The sequence below is a fragment of the Thamnophis sirtalis genome, unplaced genomic scaffold (assembly GCF_051295495.1).
Source record: "Thamnophis sirtalis isolate CommonGarterSnake01/CBP01778 unplaced genomic scaffold, rThaSir2_p1.2 scaffold_8, whole genome shotgun sequence".
Lineage (NCBI taxonomy): Eukaryota > Metazoa > Chordata > Lepidosauria > Squamata > Natricidae > Thamnophis > Thamnophis sirtalis.
Window position 1 is genome coordinate 2,568,000 of NW_028261388.1, and position 17,856 is coordinate 2,585,855.

At 42.9% G+C, this 17,856-nt stretch overlaps 1 protein-coding gene across 3 annotated transcripts in view; it reads right to left on the reverse strand.

Annotated features, from left to right (window-relative positions):
• Positions 1-15,092: 15,092 nt before the first annotated feature.
• Positions 15,093-17,856, reverse strand: part of P2RY6 (pyrimidinergic receptor P2Y6) — a 44,319-nt gene continuing 41,555 nt past the window's right edge. For all 3 annotated transcript variants that reach the window (XM_087720967.1, XM_087720969.1, XM_087720968.1), the window contains one exon: positions 15,093-17,856. This exon is cut by the window's right edge and continues 474 nt beyond it. In XM_087720967.1, coding sequence (XP_087577093.1) covers positions 17,310-17,856 — 547 coding nt within the window. In that variant the 3' untranslated portion in view covers positions 15,093-17,309.

Sequence of the window (17,856 nt, forward strand, 5' to 3'; positions counted from 1 at the left end):
AAACACAGAGAGAGGAGAAAGTTTTTAAAAAAGTAAAGAAAGAACCAGAAAACGAGAAAGAGAAAAAGCGAAAGAAAGAAAATAGGAGAGAAAGAACTAGAAAGTGAAAAAGAGAAAAGGGAGATAACAAGAACGAGAGAGAGAATCAAAGAGTGAAAGAAGGAAGGAAGGAAAGAAAGAAAATAGGAGAGGAAGAACTAGAAAAAGGGGACGAAAGAAAACAAGAAAGAGAGGGTGAGAATGAGAGAGCGAGAGAAGGAATGGAGAAAGGAAAGAAAAGACGAGAGAAAGAACTAGGGAAAGAGAAAAGAGAAAAGAATGAGAGAGCGGGAGGAAGGAAGAAGGAAGAAAGGAAAGAAAACTCGAGAGAAAGAACTAGGGAAAGAGAAAAAGAGAAAAGAATGAGAGAGCGAGAGGAAGAAAGAAGGAAGAAAGGAAAGAAAACACGAGAGAAAGAACTAGGGAAAGGGAAAAGAGAAAAGAATGAGAGAGAGGGAGGAAGGAAGAAGGAAGAAAGGAAAGAAAACTCGAGAGAAAGAACTAGGGAAAGAGAAAAAGAGAAAAGAATGAGAGAGCGAGAGGAAGAAAGAAGGAAGAAAGGAAAGAAAACACGAGAGAAAGAACTAGGGAAAGGGAAAAGAGAAAAGAATGAGAGAGCGGGAGGAAGAAAGAAGGAAGAAAGGAAAGAAAACACGAGAGAACTAGGGAAAGAGAAAAGAATGAGAGAGCGAGAGGAAGAAAGAAGGAAGAAAGGAAAGAAAACACGAGAGAAAGAACTAGAAACAGAAAAGAAAGAAAACAAGAATCAGAGAGCGAAAGAAAGAAGGAATAAAAAGCGAAAGAAAGAGAGAGAAAGAAAAGAAAAGCACCGGGTGTGCAGAGGAGGCAGGCAGCAGACTTCCACCGCGTTCCCACGTTCACTTCCGAGCTCGGGTCCCGCGGGGAGGGGAGGAGGGCGGAGAGGCGAGGGAAAATCCGGCCCGAAGCGGCTCCGAAGCGGCGTGGACGGCAACAATGTAAACGCTCCTTCCGCGCGGCGGTTCCGATTCGCTCGGCCGAGCCAAGTCCAACTTCCAGGCCCTCCAAAGGCCAACTCCGGTTCCGTCCAAGCGCGCTCCGCACCGCTGCCGTGTGAAAATCCGATTTCTATTTAAAATGCAGCTTCTAACTCGCGCTGGGGGGCTTAGGGAAGCGGGAGGGAGACCCCCCCGCACCTTCTGCAAAAGAAAAGACCCGACGAAGGCTTAATTTTTGTTTAAAAAAAGAAAAACTAGACCCCCTCATTTCTCCCCTTTTAAAGCGCATCCTTCTCTCCCCTTCGCATTTTTCTGTTCGTTGGTGGTGTTTATTTTTTGCCTGCTTCCTTTCCCCCCCCCCCACTCTTGCTCTCTCTCTCTCTCTGTGTTTCCTCCAAAGAAAGTTTCACATAAACTTTCTCCCTGAAGGGGCGTGGCTTCCTCTTTCCCTCCCCCCCTCCCCCAAAATAGGAGGGATGGTCTTTTGCAAGAACAAATCTTTGGGAACATTCTTTGCAAGAGAAACAGAAGGAGCAGGGGGAGGAAAAGAAATGGAAAAGAGGTCAATATAGATTTGCAGGCACTGACAAACACACACACACACACACACACACACACACACACAGAGGCCTAGGCAAGGGATGCAAATTGCGGGTTTTCCAATTGGGCAAGGCAACACCTTCAAAAGTCAAGAAGCCAAGGTGCGGTTAAATTCAATAATAAATGGCATTAACAAGATAAATGCATTGGTTTGTATTGCATTGGCTTGCCAAGCATCCCGATCTTTTTTTTTTTTAATCTCATGATCCCTGGGGATGCCACAAGGGTCGTAAGTGTGGAAAACGGCCATAAGTCACTTTTTTTCAGTGCCTTTGTAACTTTAATCGCTTAAACAAACTGTTCTAAATCCAGAACTAACTTGTATTGTGGATTAGTGTTACTCAACCTTGGTCATTTTGAGATGTGTGTGGACTTCAACTCCCAGAATTCCCCAGCCAGCATATAGATTTACAAACAAACACACAACACACAGAGAGAGAGAGAGAGAGAATGAGAGAATGAGAGAGGGAGGGAGGGACAGTGAGAAAGAGGGACAATGAAAGAGAAAGAGAGAGGGAGGGACAATGAGAAAGAGAGAGAATGTGAGAAACAGAGAGGATGAGAGAGAGTGAAAGAGGAGAGAGAGTCTGAGAATCAGAGACAATGAGAAAGAGAGACAGTCAGAGAAACAATGAGGAAGAGAGAATGAGAGAGAGAGAGAGAATGAGAGAGAGAGAATGAGAGAGAGATACAGAGAGAAACTTCAACTCCCAGAATTCCCCAGCCAGCATATAGATTTACAAACAAACACACAACACAGAGAGAAAGAGAGAGAGAGAGAATGAGAGAGAGGGAGGGACAATGAGAGGGACAATGAAAGAGAAAGAGAGGGAGGGACAATGAGAAAGAGAGAGAATGTGAGAAACAGAGAGGATGAGAGAGAGTGAAAGAGGAGAGAGAGTCTGAGAATCAGAGACAATGAGAAAGAGAGACAGAGAGAGACAGTCAGAGAAACAATGAGGAAGAGAGAATGAGAGAGAGAATGAGAGAGAGAGAATGAGAGAGAGATACAGAAAGAAACTTCAACTCCCAGAATTCCCCAGCCAGTATATAGATTTACATACAAGTACACACACACGTGTGTGTGTGTGTGTGCACGCACACACACATACAGAAAGAGAGAGAGAGAGAAAGAGAGAGAGACAATAAGACAAAGAGAATGAGAGAAAGAATGTGAAAGAGACAAAGAGAATGAGAGAGAGAGAGACAATGAGAAAGACACAATGAGAGAGACAATGAGAGAGAGTGAAAGAGGTGAGAGAGACAGAGAAAGAGACAATGAGAAAGAGAGATACACACACACACACAGAATCAGAGAGAGAATCTGAGAGAGAAAGAGACGGAGAGATACAGAAAGATACTTCAACTCCCAGAATTCCCCAGCCAGCATATAGATTTACATACAAAGACACAGACACTCGCATACGAAAACACACACACACACATGCCTAAGCAAATGGATGCAAATTATGACTTTCCAGTTTGGCAAGGCAATTCCTGAAGAAGCCAACAAGGTTTAAATGCAAAAGTAAATTGCATTTGCTGGATAAGCAAGCCTGCCGTTGGTTCGAGCAGCAATTTTGCAACTGATGTGTACAAACACTTTACAATTTTGGAGCTCGAAAGGGATCCCAAGGGAGTTTTCCCCGCTTGTCGATTCCCAAGCAAATTGAATTTAAATAGACAGGCACCAGTCCTGAACCTGAAATGTATGTTGCTAAATGAGACATTTGTTAAGTGAGTTTTGCATCCTTTCAGAGACTTTCTTGCCAGAGTTGTTAAATGAATCACTGCCGTCGTTCAATTAGTAACCCAATTGTTAAGCGAATCTGCCTTCCCTGTGGCGAGAAGGTCATCAGATGACCCCAGGACACTGCAACCGTCATAAATACGAGCCTGTTGCTGGTTGCCAAGCTTCCAAATTTTGAAAAACAGCCATAAATCACTTTTTTGAATAATGTCGTAACTTTGATCGCTAAACAAACTGTTGTAAATCCAGAAGTAACCTGTAATGTAGATTAGTGTTACTCCACCTTGGCCCTTTTAAGATGTGTGTGGACCTCAAATCCCAGAATTCCCTTGCCAGCATATGGATTTACATAGAAACACACACAGAGAAAGAGAGAGAATGAGAGAAAGAGAGGGAATGTGAGAGGCAATGAGAGAGTGAAAGAGAAAGAGAAAGAGGGAGAGAATGAGAGAAAGAAAATTAGAGAGAGACAATCAGAGAGACAATGAAAGAGAATGAGAGAGAGAATGAGAGAAAGAAAATTAGAGACAATGAGAGAATGAGAGAGAGTTAGAGAGACTGAGAAAGACAAAGAAAGAGACTGAGAGAAACAGAATTAAAGAGAGATAATCAGAGAGAGACAATGAAAGAGAATGAGAGAATGAGAGAGACAGAGAGAGAGAGAAAGAAATCGAGACAGAGAGAGACAGAGAGACTGAGAAACAGAATTAGAGAGAGACAATCAGAGAGAGACAATGAAAGAGAATGAGAGAGAGAGAATGAGAGAGAGGCAGAGACGGAGAAAGAGAGAGACAGAGAAAGACAATAAGAGAAATAGAATTAGAGAGGCAATCAGAGGGACAATGAAAGAGAGAGAAAATGAAGGAAAAAGAGAGAGATGGAGAAAGAGAGAGACAGAGAAAGACAATGAGAGAAAGAGAATTAGAGACAGAGAGACAACAAAAGAGAAAGAGAGAAAGAGAGAGACAGACTGAGAAAGAGACAGAGAGATACAGTACACACACACACAGAGAGAGAGTCTGAGAAAGAGAGACAGAGATAGAAAGACAATGAGAGAAAGAAAATTAGACAATCAGAGAGAGACAATGAAAGAGAAAGAAAGAGAGAGAATGAGACACAATGAGAGTGAAAGAGAGAGAATGAGAGAAAGAAAATTAGAGAAACAATGAGAGAATGAGAGAGAGAATGAGAGAAACAGAATTAGAGAGACAATCAGAGACAACAAAAGAGAGAGAATGAGAGAGAGACACTGAGAAAGAGACAGAGATACAGTACACAGAGACAGAGAGATAGTCAGAGAAACAGAGATAGAAAGACAATGAGAGGAAGAGAAAGACAGAGAGACAATGAGAAGAGAATGAGAGAAAGAGAGAATGAGAGAGACAATGAGAGTGAAAGAGAGAGAGAATGAGAGAAAGAAAATTAGAGAGACAATGAAAGTGACAATGAGAGAAACAATGAAAGAGAGAGAATGAGAGACAGAGAGACTGAGAAAGACAGTAAGAAAGAGACAATGAGAGAAAGAATTAGAGAATCAGAGAGAGACAATGAAAGAGAAAGAGAGACTGAGAAAGACAGTGAGAAAGAGAGACAATGAGAGAAAGAATTAGAGAATCAGAGAGAGACAATGAAAGAGAGAGAGAGAGACTGAGAAAGAGAGGGACGGGGAAAGACAATGAGAGAAACAGAATTAGACAATCAGAGAGAGACAATGAAAGAGAAAGAGAGAATGAGAGAGAATGAGAGAGACAATGAGAGTGAAAGAGAGAGAGAGAATGAGAGAAAGAAAATTGGAGAGACAATGAAAGTGACAATGAGAGAAACAATGAAAAAGAGAGAATGAGAGACAGAGAGACTGAGAAAGACAGTAAGAAAGAGACAATGAGAGAAAGAATTAGAGAATCAGAGAGAGACAATGAAAGAGAAAGAGAGACTGAGAAAGAGAGGGAGACTGAAAAAGAGAGGGACGGGGAAAGACAACGAGAGGAAGAGAATTAGACAATCAGAGAGAGACAATGAAAGAGAATGAGAGAAAGAGAGACAATGAGAGAGAGAATGAGAGTGAAAGAGAGAGAGAGAATGAAAGAAAATTAGAGAAACAATGAAAGAGAATGAGTGAGAGACAGAGAGACTGAGAAAGACAGTGAGAAAGAGAGACAATGAGAGAAAGAATTAGAGAATCCGAGAGAGACAGTGAAAGAGAATGAGAGAGAGAGAGAGAGAGAGAGAGAGAGAGAGGGAGAGAGAGAGAGAGAAAGAGAGAGAGAGAGAGAGAGAAGCCTAAGAAATGGATCCATTTGTACTTTCCCATTTTTTCAAGGAAACCCTTGGGAACCTCCAGAGGCCATCAATCCAACCCTGCCCAGAATTGAAAAGCCACCATAAGGGTGAACCCCTTGGGGGAGCCTCCCTTGGTTTGTGCCCCCAGACCCACCTGTGCAGGGGCCTCACAAAGAGGTCGCCAGAGAGGGGTTTGACTTGGCTCGTCCTCACAAAAGGGGGTCACGCGACCCTGGGAAACGGCAACCGTCATAAGGACGAAGCACTTGCCCAGCGTCTGAATTTGGATCACGTGACCCTGGGGATGCTGCAACGGTCGTAACTGTGAAAAACGGTCATAAGTTGCTTTCTTCACTAACGTTGCGACTTAGGACGGTCACTAAAGGAACTGCTGTAAGTCGAGGACTACCTGTAGCCTCTCCCTTCCCTTTTCCTTCCTTCCTCCTCCTCCTCCTCCTCTTTTTCTACAACTTTCCCTCCCTCCCTTTTGCTTCCTTCCTCCCTCCCTTCTTTGTTTCTGCTCTTCCTGCCTGATTTCCTCCTCCCCCTCCCCTTCTTCCTCTTTCCCTCCCTCCCTCCCTCCCTTCCTTTTTGCTTCCTTCTTTCCTTCTTTATTTCTAGTCTTCCTGCCTACCTACCTACCTTCCTCCTCCTCTTCTTTCCACGCTGTCAGACAACGCGTGTGTCCATAATACGTAAGCACGCCACAGGGCGGCCTATGCTTCAGGAACGGCTTAATGATTATATTCTGAAAGGGCCGTGTTCTGAGGACGCTGTTTAGTTAGAGAATAACCGATTAATGCCTCCCGCAGCGAAGGTGGAAACGCTGCCTTTAATCAGTCATCCATTGACAAGGCTGAGTTTCGCTGGGGATTTTCAGGAGTTTTTTTTTTGCCCCCCTAAAAATGCTTCACAGGCATCCTCCAGGACTGCAGTTAAGGTACAGAGATGAATCCCAGAGATGGAAGGGACCTTGGAGGTCTTCCAGTCCAGCCCCCTGCATAGGGCAGGAAAACTCTACCATTCCGAACAAATCCCTATCCAATTTCTTCTTGAGGACCTCCAATGATGGAGCACTCACGACTTCTAGAGGGAAGTTGTTCCACTGGCCAATGGTTCTCATGACAGGAAGTTTCTCCTTAGTTCTAGGTCTGAAGTGACCTAGGGTTTCCTGCCAAAGCAAGGGGTTGGACTAGAAGACCTCTAAGGTGCCTTCCAATTCTCGCTATTCTATTCTACTCTATGCTACTCTATTCTATTTTCTATTCTCTATTCTCTTTTATTCTACTCTATTCTATATTCTATTTTTCTATTCCTATTCTATTCTATTCTTATTCTATTCCCTTTTCTATTCTATTCTATTCTATATTCTATCTATTCTATTCTACTCTATTCCTATTCTATTCTATATTCTATTCTATTCTATTCTGTTTTTCTATTCCTATTCTATTCTATTTATTCTATAATCCTATTCCATTCTATTCTTGTTCTATTCTCTATTCTATTTTTCTATTCTTATTCTATTCTGTTTTATTCTATTCTTATTCTATTCTATATTCCTATTCTATCCTATTTTTCTATTCGTATTCCTATTCTATTCTATAATCCTATTCTATTCTTATTCTATTCTATATTCTATATTCTATTTTTCTATTCTTATTCTATTCTTATTCTATTCTATATTCCTATTCCTATTCTATTTTTCTATTCCTATTCCTATTATATTCTATTCTATTCTATAATCCTATTCTATTCTAATCTTATTCTATTCTCTATTCTATTTTTCTATTCTTATTCTATTCTATTCTTATTCTAGTCTATATTCCTATTCCTATTCTATTCTATTTTTCTATTCCTATTCCTATTCTATTCTATAAGCCTATTCTAATCTTATTCTATTCTCTATTCTATTTTTCTATTCTTATTCCTATTCTATTCTTATTCTATTCTATATTCCTATTCCTATTCTATTCTATTTTTCTATTCCTATTCCTATTCTATTCTATAAGCCTATTCTAATCTTATTCTATTCTCTATTCTATTTTTCTATTCTTATTCTTATTCCTATTCTATTCTATTTTTCTATTCCTATTCTATTCTATAATCTTATTCTATTCTAATCTTATTCTATTCTCTATTCTATTTTTCTATTCTTATTCTATTCTATTTTATTCTATTCTTATTCTATTCTCTTCTTATTCTGTTGTATTGTATTGTATTCCATTCTATTTCTCTTCTCTTCTCATCCCTTCTCTTCTCTTCTTTTCCCTTCCCTTCCCTTCCCTTCCATCTTTGGAGAATAGATAAATTCCCTCTTTTTGTGGCAGCCTCTCAAATACTGGAATTCTGCTATCATGTTCCCCCCCCCTCCTTCCTTTCTCTAGACTAGCCAACGCTAAATCTGCAGCCATTCCTCATAGCCTAGGTTCTTGTCTCCAGGCCTTCAATCCTCTTCGCTGCTCTTCTCTGCACTCTTTCCAAAGCTTCCACATCTTTCTTGTAACCAAAAAAGCAATCCAGATGCGGCCTTACTAAGGCTTTATAAAGCGTATTTCTCTGTGTTTGCCCGGTTGCATAGCAGTTCTTCTTTTAAAAAAATATATCCTGTTCTGGTTGATAAGCTTGAGCAGGAAATTATCAAGGAATTTGTTCCTTGATAAAAAACTTGCAGAATTTTCTGCCGTGACTCACACCGAGGTCTCAGAATAAGCTGTCCCTTTGCAGAGCTGTTTGCTAGATAGATGGCGCTGCACGATCATAAAACTTTTTTTCAAATAAATCTTTTTGAGCTTTCCGTGCAACATTCCTGCAATTTTATTTACTGCTCTAAGCTGAGCAATGGCGGAAATGGATTGACCTCTGGCCTCTCGGTGTCTTATCCTCAACTTCGTTGCTCTGTTTTTTCCAAATTTGCTGGGCATAGAAAACAGTACTAACAGTAATTATATCAGTAAATGGCATCTACCCCCAGCGAGGTTGGCAAAGAAGTTTAAAAACTACCGAGCCGAGGTGGCACAGTGGTTAAATGCAGCACTGCAGGCTACTTCAGCTGACTGCAATTTTGCAGTTCGGCTGTTCAAATCTCACCGGCTCAAGGTTGACTCAGCCTTCCATCCTTCCGAGGTGGGTGAAATGAGGACCCGGATTGTTGTTGGGGGCGATATGCTGACTCTGTAAACCGCTTAGAGAGGGCTGAAAGCCCTATGAAGCGGTATATAAGTCTAACTGCTATTGCTATTGCTAAAAACAACTCAGCTAAATGTTGGAAGTGCCACCAAATCCCTGGATCTTATTATCATATGTGATGGGCATGTGGAGAGGCAAAGAAGTATTGGACAAAAATTAAGACATGGTTGGAAGAGATGATACAACAATGCATTGAGCCGCTGAAGCCAGAAACATTTCTGCTGGGAATTCTACCTGAAATTTATAATAAAGACGCTGTATATTTCATCATTCATGTATTAAACCGCAGCTAGAATTGTATTTGCACCACATTGGAAAAGTGTAGAGGTTCCTATGGATGAGAAGGTGATAAGGAAAAGATTAGAATGTGCAGAAATGAACAGATTAACATTAGCAATTAAGGCAAAAGAGCAAACTGAATATTATATGATTTGGGAAGTATTTTACCAATGGTTGGAGAGAGAAATAAAAGGAGCTTGGAAATAAAGAAAGCTAAAAAAAAATAAGTAGACAGTGCACTTAGATAAAAATATAAATAAGATGAAAACTGTTTGTATGTGTATGATGAGAATAATGATGTTTAATGTTGATATGTGATTACTAGAAGATGCTAAGAAGAAAAATGGAGGGTTTTATACCGTTTAAATGCTCAATATATTATAATACTAAACTTAGGGAAATAATGTTAATACGAATGTGAAAGATGTGGCAAACGAGGAACGATGTTGCACAGAGATATTTGTACCTAACAGAACTGCATAAGGAAAGATGGAATGTTTATTTTTTTATTTTTGTATTTTGAAAAATAAAAAAAAACTTTTTTAAAAAAGTAATTACAACTGTAATGCAAACAATACCAATCTGTGATACAGGGTATTTTTTATAATAAAAATTTGGAATACAAAACTGGGCACAGATACAGTAATACACCTGGAATACGGCATCCAGTTTTGGTCACCCTATTATAAAAAAAGATGTTGACAATGCAGAGAAGAGCAGCAAAGAGAATCAGGGGGCTGGAGACTAAACATATGAAGAACTGGGTATGGTTTTTTTTTGTGTGTGTATATATATATACACCCACGTTACACCTATATATATATTTGTATATTGAAATGGAATTATAAATACCATCAACACAAAAGGGAGTTTGCTCAGAAGCTGAAATACACCAAGTGAATTGGAGGAAGAGTGGGAAGCAGGGGAGAGAAGAAAGATAGGAAGAGAGGGATAGGAGAGAGGGTGAGGGGGAAAGATGAGGTGTATAAGGAGGAGTGGTAAGGGGAGAGAGGAGAAGGAGAAAGGAAGGGGAAGTAGAGTAGAAAATGATGGAGGGAAGAAAGGATGTAGAAGAGTGGGAAGCAGAGGAGAGAAGAAAGATAGGAAGAGAGGGACAGGAGAGAGGGTGAGGGGGGAAGATGAGGTGTATAAGGAGGAGTGGTAAGGGGAGAGAGGAGAAGGAGAAAGGAAGGGGAAGTAGAGTAGAAAAGGATGGAGGGAAGAAAGGATGTAGAAGAGTGGGAAGCAGAGGAGAGAAGAAAGATAGGAAGAGAGGGACAGGAGAGAGGGTGAGGGGGGAAGATGAGGTGTATAAGGAGGAGTGGTAAGGGGAGAGAGGAGAAGGAGAAAGGAAGGGGAAGTAGAGTAGAAAAGGATGGAGGGAAGAAAGGATGTAGAAGAGTGGGAAGCAGAGGAGAGAAGAAAGATAGGAAGAGAGGGACAGGAGAGAGGGTGAGGGGGGAAGATGAGGTGTATAAGGAGGAGTGGAAAGGGGAGAGAGGAGGAGGAGAAAGGAAGGAGAAGTAGAGTAGAAAATGATGGAGGGAAGACAGGATGTAGAAAGGGGGAGGAGAGAGGGGGGAGAAAGTGTCGGATAAGGTATAAATATGGTGTATGGAGAGCAGAAGAGCCAATAACTGGGTTTCCCCCCCCCCCTTTGGTAGTTGATGCTAAGATGAATTGATGTAAGTACTTAATAATACAACATGATATTGACTATGTAATAGTATACATGTCATTATATGCTTATGAAAATGGAAAATAAAAAAAAATTCTATGAGAAAAAAGAAAAGAACTGGGTATGACCAGTCGAGAGAAAAGAAGGACCAGGGGAGACAGAATATAGCATCTTCCAATATTTAAGGGGCTGCCGGAAAGAAGAGGGGGGGGGGGTCAGATTATTCTCCAAAGCACCAGGGGGCAGGGAAAGAAACAATGGATGGAAACGAATCAAGGAGAGATTCAACCTGGAATTAAGGAGGAATTTCCTGACAGTGAGATCAATTAACCCGTGGAACTGCTTGCCACCGGAAGTTGTGGGGAGGGGGGGCTCCATCACCGGAGGATATTAAGAAGAGATTAGACACCCATTTAGGTCAAATAGTTTAGGGTCTCTTGCTTGAACAGGGGGTTGGAAAAGGAGATCACATATGGGACACTGCAGCCGTCATATATATATCATGCCAGTTGCCAAATGTTAGTCACATGACGATGGGGATGCTGTGACGGTTGTAACTTTGAAAAACGGTCATAATAATTCACTTTTTTCAGTGATCTTGTAACTTTGAACCTAAATGAATGGTTGTAAGTAAGGACTTACCTATATATCATTTTCCCACCTCCAGCTTCACTCCCAGGGTCGGCCATGATCCCGATCTCATATTTTTCATTCTCATACTTTCTCCTTCACTCTTTCTCTCTTACTTTCTCTCATTTTCTGTTTCTCTTTCTCCTTCACTCTCTCTTACTCTCTTTCTCTTATTTTGTTTCTCTTTCTCCTTCACTCTTTCTCTCTTACTCTCTCTCTTATTTTCTGTTTCTCTTTCTCCTTCACTCTCTCTTACTCTCTTTCTCTTATTTTGTTTCTCTTTCTCCTTCACTCTTTCTCTCTTACTCTTTCTCTCATTTTCTGTTTCTCTTTCTCCTTCACTCTTTCTTACTCTCTTTCTCTCATTTTCTGTTTCTCTTTCTCCTTCACTCTTTCTCTCTTACTCTCTTATTTTCTGTTTCTCTTTCTCCTTCACTCTTTCTCTCTTACTCTCTCTCTTATTTTCTGTTTCTCTTTCTCCTTCACTCTTTCTCTCTTACTCTTTCTCTCATTTTGTTTCTCTTTCTCCTTCACTTTCTCTCTTACTCTCTTTCTCTTATTTTCTGTTTCTTTCTCCTTCACACTTTCTCTCTTTCTCTCATTTTCTGTTTCTCTTTCTCCTTCATTCTTTCTCTCTTACTCTCTCTTATTTTCTGTTTCTCTTTCTCCTTCACTCTTTCTCTTACTCTCTTTCTCTCATTTTGTTTCTTTCTCCTTCACTCTTTCTCTCTCTCGTTTTCTGTTTCTCTTTCTCCTTCATTCTTTCTCTCTTACTCTCTTATTTTCTGTTTCTCTTTCTCCTTCACTCTTTCTCTCTTACTCTCTTTCTCTCATTTTGTTTCTTTCTCCTTCAGTCTCTCTCTTACTCTCTCTTGTTTTCTGTTTCTCTTTCTGCTTCATCCTCTTTTTTTCTCTCTCCTTCTCTTTCTCACTTTTTTCTCTCTGTCTCTCTCTTTCTCCCGTTTCCTCTTTCTCTGTTTCTCTTTCTCTCTGTTTTTCTGTTTCTTCCTTTTTCTTTTCTTTCTCTCTTTTTCTATCTTCTATCATCAAAATGATCCCAAGAGATGTTGTGGTCTGCCAGCAGCCAGTGGAGCTGGCAGCAAATTCGGACAGTGAGGAGGTTGGGGAGGAAAATGGGACAGTCCTGGAGTCTGGGGAAGGCTCTGATGAGGGCTCTGTGTCGGAGGCAGAGAGGGGGCCAGGGCCCATTTGACAGTTATCAGCTGCCTTCGGAGTCAGACATCAGTGAGGCAGAAGAACAGCTGGAGCCTGTTCCCAGTGTGCACATGCGGAGAACTGCCAGACGAAAGGAACAGCTAAAGAACAGGGGTGGACTTGGGAGAAAGGCCACAGGTGGACGGTGAATGGCCCCTCCCAGAGGAAATAAAAGAGGAGCGACAGGGGAGTGGAGTTTGCAGGAAACAATTAGTTCACTTCATTGGTTCGTGACTCTCCGAGACTCCTGGCCAAGTTCTTCAGATCTCAGCCTGGCAGCTCTCCAAGCCAGATAAGGTCTGTGACCGTAAATCCTCCCTCGAAAGACTTTGCTGGATGTGAAGGAGCAGAATTCACAGTCAACGAATAAAAGGGTTTTTTGTCGGGACCAGGAGTTTGTTTCATGCTCTCGGGAAGCCTCGGTCAGGACAAGAGAATCCAGTGATGTGATTTCCCCCCCCCCTTTGCATTTATGTACTGTACCCCCCATTATTGACTTCTGCACATAAGCGCATGCCTCCGTACATCAAGACACCGGCACACTTGTTTCTTTTGTTTTATTTTTATTATTAACTTTATGAAGGAATGTAAGAAGTTGCACAGCTGCAGCTCCCTGCCCCAAAGAGCTCGCAATATCACAAAATAGATGTGGCAAATGTTTATTCGCGGACCCTGGACCTGTTCACTTAAAATGAGGTCGAATCGTTGGTGATTTGGAGATTGTGAGCATGCTCTTAAAGGGGGGGGGGAAATAGATCTTTAGTTCAGTGTTTCTCAACCTTGGCGACTTTAAGTCCTGTGGACTTCAACTCCCAGAATTCCCCAGCCAGCTGTGCTGGCTGGGGGATTCTGGGAGTTGAAGTCCACAGGACTTAAAGTCGCCAAGGTTGAGAAACACTGCTTTAGTTGTTTTGTAAAGACGCCTTCTAAAGAAACGGACCAAAACTTGAGAATTTTTCCCCCGATACAAAAACCAGAATTTATTTTTTTTTAAATGTGGAAGGTGTGAACTCCTCTTGTGAGTTTGCACAGAAGCCAAACTGAAATATTTATCCTTCCCCTTCGTTGTTTCTCAGACTTGGATGCTTTTAAGGCAGATGAACTTCAACTCCCAGGATTCCCCAGCCGTGTGGAATTCTGGGAGTTGAAGTCCACCCGTCTGAAAGTTAACCAGTCTGGAAAAACAACAACACTATTCCAGTTCAAACGAGAGGGAAATAAAAGGAAACAAAACAGCGTGCTTGGAAGACCTGCATACGGCAATTACAAAATAAAAAAATGTAGAAAAGCACTGCAACTCAACAACAACAACAACAACAACAACACACATACACACATACATAATTTTGCATCAAGACCACTGGCTGCAAAAATCACAACGCTGACAACTGAAAGGAAGAAATTATTATGTGCAAGATCTCAAAAGAAAGAAACGGGAAACAAGGTATAATAATAACAACAACAACAATAATAATAGTGTGTGTTAAACTCTAATTATCCCCAATCGTGCATTGATGGATTTTCCCCCAATAAATCTCCTCTCTGATGCCCAAAGAGGGAAATAAACCCTCTACCAATCAGGGCAATTGACAGAAATGAATATTTTGAGGATAGAATTGTTGGGTCTATTGATGCTCTCTGAGCTGGGTGGTTTTCTTCCAAACGTTTCACGACCCAACTAGGGAACATCATCAGTGCTAGAAGGGAGTGGGGTTTGCAGAAGGGAGGATAAGGAGAATGGGAGGGGGAAGGGGAGGGGAGGGGGAGGAATTGAGGGGTCCTTGGTGACCTCCGAGCTGGGTGGTTTTCTTGCAGACGTTTCATTACCAAACTAGGCAACATCATCAGTGCTAGAAGGGAGTGGGGTTTGTGGAGAGGAGGAGGAGGAGGAGGAGGAGGAGGAGGAGGAGGAGGAGGAGGAGGAGGAGGAGGAGGAGGAGGAGGAGGAGGAGGAGAACTGTGAGGTCCTTGGTGCTCTCTGAGCTTGGTCATTTTCTTGCAGACGTTTCACTACCAAACTAAGTAACATCATCAGTGTTAGAAGGGAGTGGGGTTTGTTGGGATGAGGAGGAGGAGGAGGAGGAGGGAGGAGGAGGAGGAAGAGGAGGAGGAGGAAGAGGAGGAGGAGGAGGAGGACTGTGGGGTCCTTGGTGCTCTCTGAGCTTGGTCATTTTCTTGCAGATGTTTCATTACCAAACTAAGTAACATCATCAGTGCTAGAAGGAAGTGGGGTTTGTCGAGATGATGATGATGATGATGATGATGATGAGGAGGAGGAGGAGGAGGAGGAGGAGGAGGAGGAGGAGGAGGAGGAGGAGAACTGTCGGCTCCTTGGTTGTTTTCTTGCAGACGTTTCATTACCAAACTAGGCAACATCATCAGTGCTAGAAGGGATGTGGATTTGTGGAGAGGAGAGGGAGAAGGAGGAGGAAGTGGTGGTGGTGGTAGAGGAGGAGGAGGAGGAGGAGGAAGGCAGGAGGAGGAGGAGGACTGTAGGGTCCTTGCTGCTCTCTGATCTTGGTGGTTTCCTTGCAGACATTTCGCAACCCAACTAGATAACAGCATCAGTGCAATCAGTTGCTTTCCTTAAAAAGCCTCTTCCTGGCTCCCCACTCCCCTCTGCTGAACTCTAGGAACACATTTCCAACTGACGTGACTGTTTAGGATGAACTGAAAAATAGCTGCCATTTCACTGCCCAAAATACAACCACTTTATGCTTCGTTTAAGGGATGCCGGTCATTAAATACAATTTTATCGCGTCAGATTTCCCTTCTTTTCTTTCAGTTCCCGAATCCCAAACCTGCAGTCAGGGATGGCGTTTTGGAGACAACGTTGTTTTGGAAGCCCTTGAACCCGGCGCCGAGACCACCGAGGGCCATCCGTGACCGGGCTGGATTCATGCGCGAAGCTCTGAGCCGCCAAGTTTCTTCTGCAGTTTATTTTCAAAACCTTTCGGTTTATTTTACATATTTCCAAAGCAAAGAGGCTCAGAAGTGGAGGCAAAACATGAATCATCCAAACCTCCAAGGAATATTCCATGTACACATTAATTATTGCATGGGGTAGTCCTCACGTTGCGGCGCCCAACATTTCCGTCGCTCAGCGAGACAGGGGGCTAAGCAGATTTTGCAACCCTCTCTTGCCAGATTTGTTCCGCGAATCCCTGCACTTCTTAAGTCGTTAAGTGAACCTGGCTTGTCAGAAGGTCACAAAAAGGGGACTGCGTGACCCCAGGGAGACGCTGCGACCGTCGTAAAGATGAACCAGCTGGCAAGCGTCCGCATTTTGATGACGTGACCCTGGGGATGCTGCAAGAGTCGTGGCGGTGAAAAAAATGGCCACAAAGTCACTGCTTTCCATGCCGTCGTAACTTTGAACAGTCAATAAACAAACGGTTGTAAGTCAAGGACCCCCTGTGTACGATAAAACCTCAACGCACAATTTGTTGGAATCAAGAGATTAAGATTAAAAAAAAGGGGAGGAGGGGGAAGAAATTAGGGGAATTCCCAACTCTGCTTCCAGGGTCCACTTTTCAAACTTAAGTGCATAAATACCATTTTTCTTAGTCAAAATCCTTTTTTCTGGTGCCGGATTTATCCAGGGAAGATATTCCAGGGTGCACAGAGGACGGAGAACTGTGGTACAAGGGAGATACATAGTTTTGGATCCTAACAGGTGCCCCCTCCCATGCCTTCTCAAGCCCCCAGCCCCCATAACTAAAGACTGGCATGTTTGAACAGCTGCAATTTCTTCTTAGCTGGGTAAGAAGGCCACCATTCTTTAAATCTTTCCATACATTGATGCCAACGTCTCTAGTCAATCCACAGAACGATGGAAACTAAACAAGGAGAGATTCAACCTGGAACTAAGGAGAAATTTCGTGATGGGGAGAACAATTAACCAGTGGAACAGCTTGCCTCATGAAGTTGTGGGTGCTCCGACATTGCGGGTTTTTAAGAAGAGTCTGGAAAAATTATTTGACCGGAATGCTATAAAGTTCCCTGCTTGAGCAGGGGGTTGGACTAGAAAACCTTCCAAGGTCCCTTCCAAGTCTGTTGTTCCACCAAAAAAATGTATCACAGTAGGTCCTTAACTGTACATATATTAAATTAAAAATGGCGCCATTGGCACTTTCGTCATTCCCCAGAATGTCAATATTTAGTTTATTCCCGGGTAAAAGTCCGATATTACTTTTTTTCTTAAAGAAGTCTGCACTTAGAAGGGGTGTGATTGGGAAATTCTCTGCCCCATTGATTACAAATATTAGCTTGGGATTTTCCTTCCAATGGTGACGTTTCTCGTGGTTTATAAAAGCAGACTTCACGATTCCTGCTTAGAATTTTCCTGCTTGGTCTCTCTTCACACAAATGGGAGATCTCTCGAGCTGTTGGTCCAATCAACCACCTTCCAACAGTTGAAGAATTATCCCAGCCAAAACCTATGGATGAAAGGAACAGATGGCCAAGATAGTATTTACACCGTATCGTTCGTCTTCTCCACAAGAAGAGACCTTCTCGAGGATTGGCATGGCCTCCAGAGCTGGTCCTACAGCGCACGGGTAGGCTGTTTTCTCCCGCCAGTTGGGCCCCGGGGGGGCCAAGAGCAGAAGTAGGGGTGATGCCAAGGGAGGAGACCACGCGCCTGTCCTCAGGGGAAGATCCGATTCGTCCGTCATCACGAATCGTGCTTCCACTTGGAGCTGACTTTATCCAGTAAGTGCCTCGTACTCTCCCGGAACTTCCGTTGGGTGAAGTAGAAGAGGATGGGATCCAGGACGCTGTTCATGCTGGCGAAGGGACGGGTGCACTTGTAGGTGATGGCAAAGGCCTGGCGGGTGAGGCAGTGCACCTCGGGGAACGAGCGGACGATCAGGTAGATGGTCTTGGTCAGGTGGAACGGGAAGAAGCTGATGGCAAAGACGAGGACCACGATGATAATCATCCGGATGGCCTTGTCCTTCTTCTTGCGGACGGCCAGCCCGATCATCTCGTCCTTCTGGCACAGGATCTTGGTCATGCAACAGTAACACACCAAGATGGCGAGGAAAGGGATCAAGAACCCCGTGACGGTCAGGGTGATGCCGTACGGGAAGTACCCGGCGGAGTTCTCCGGCGTGCTCAGGTCATAGCACACCGTCCGGTTCCTCTGGATGCCGGTGGAGGCGTAGAGGAAAGTGGGCAGGCACTGGGCGGTCACCACAATCCAAACCAGGGCGCAGACG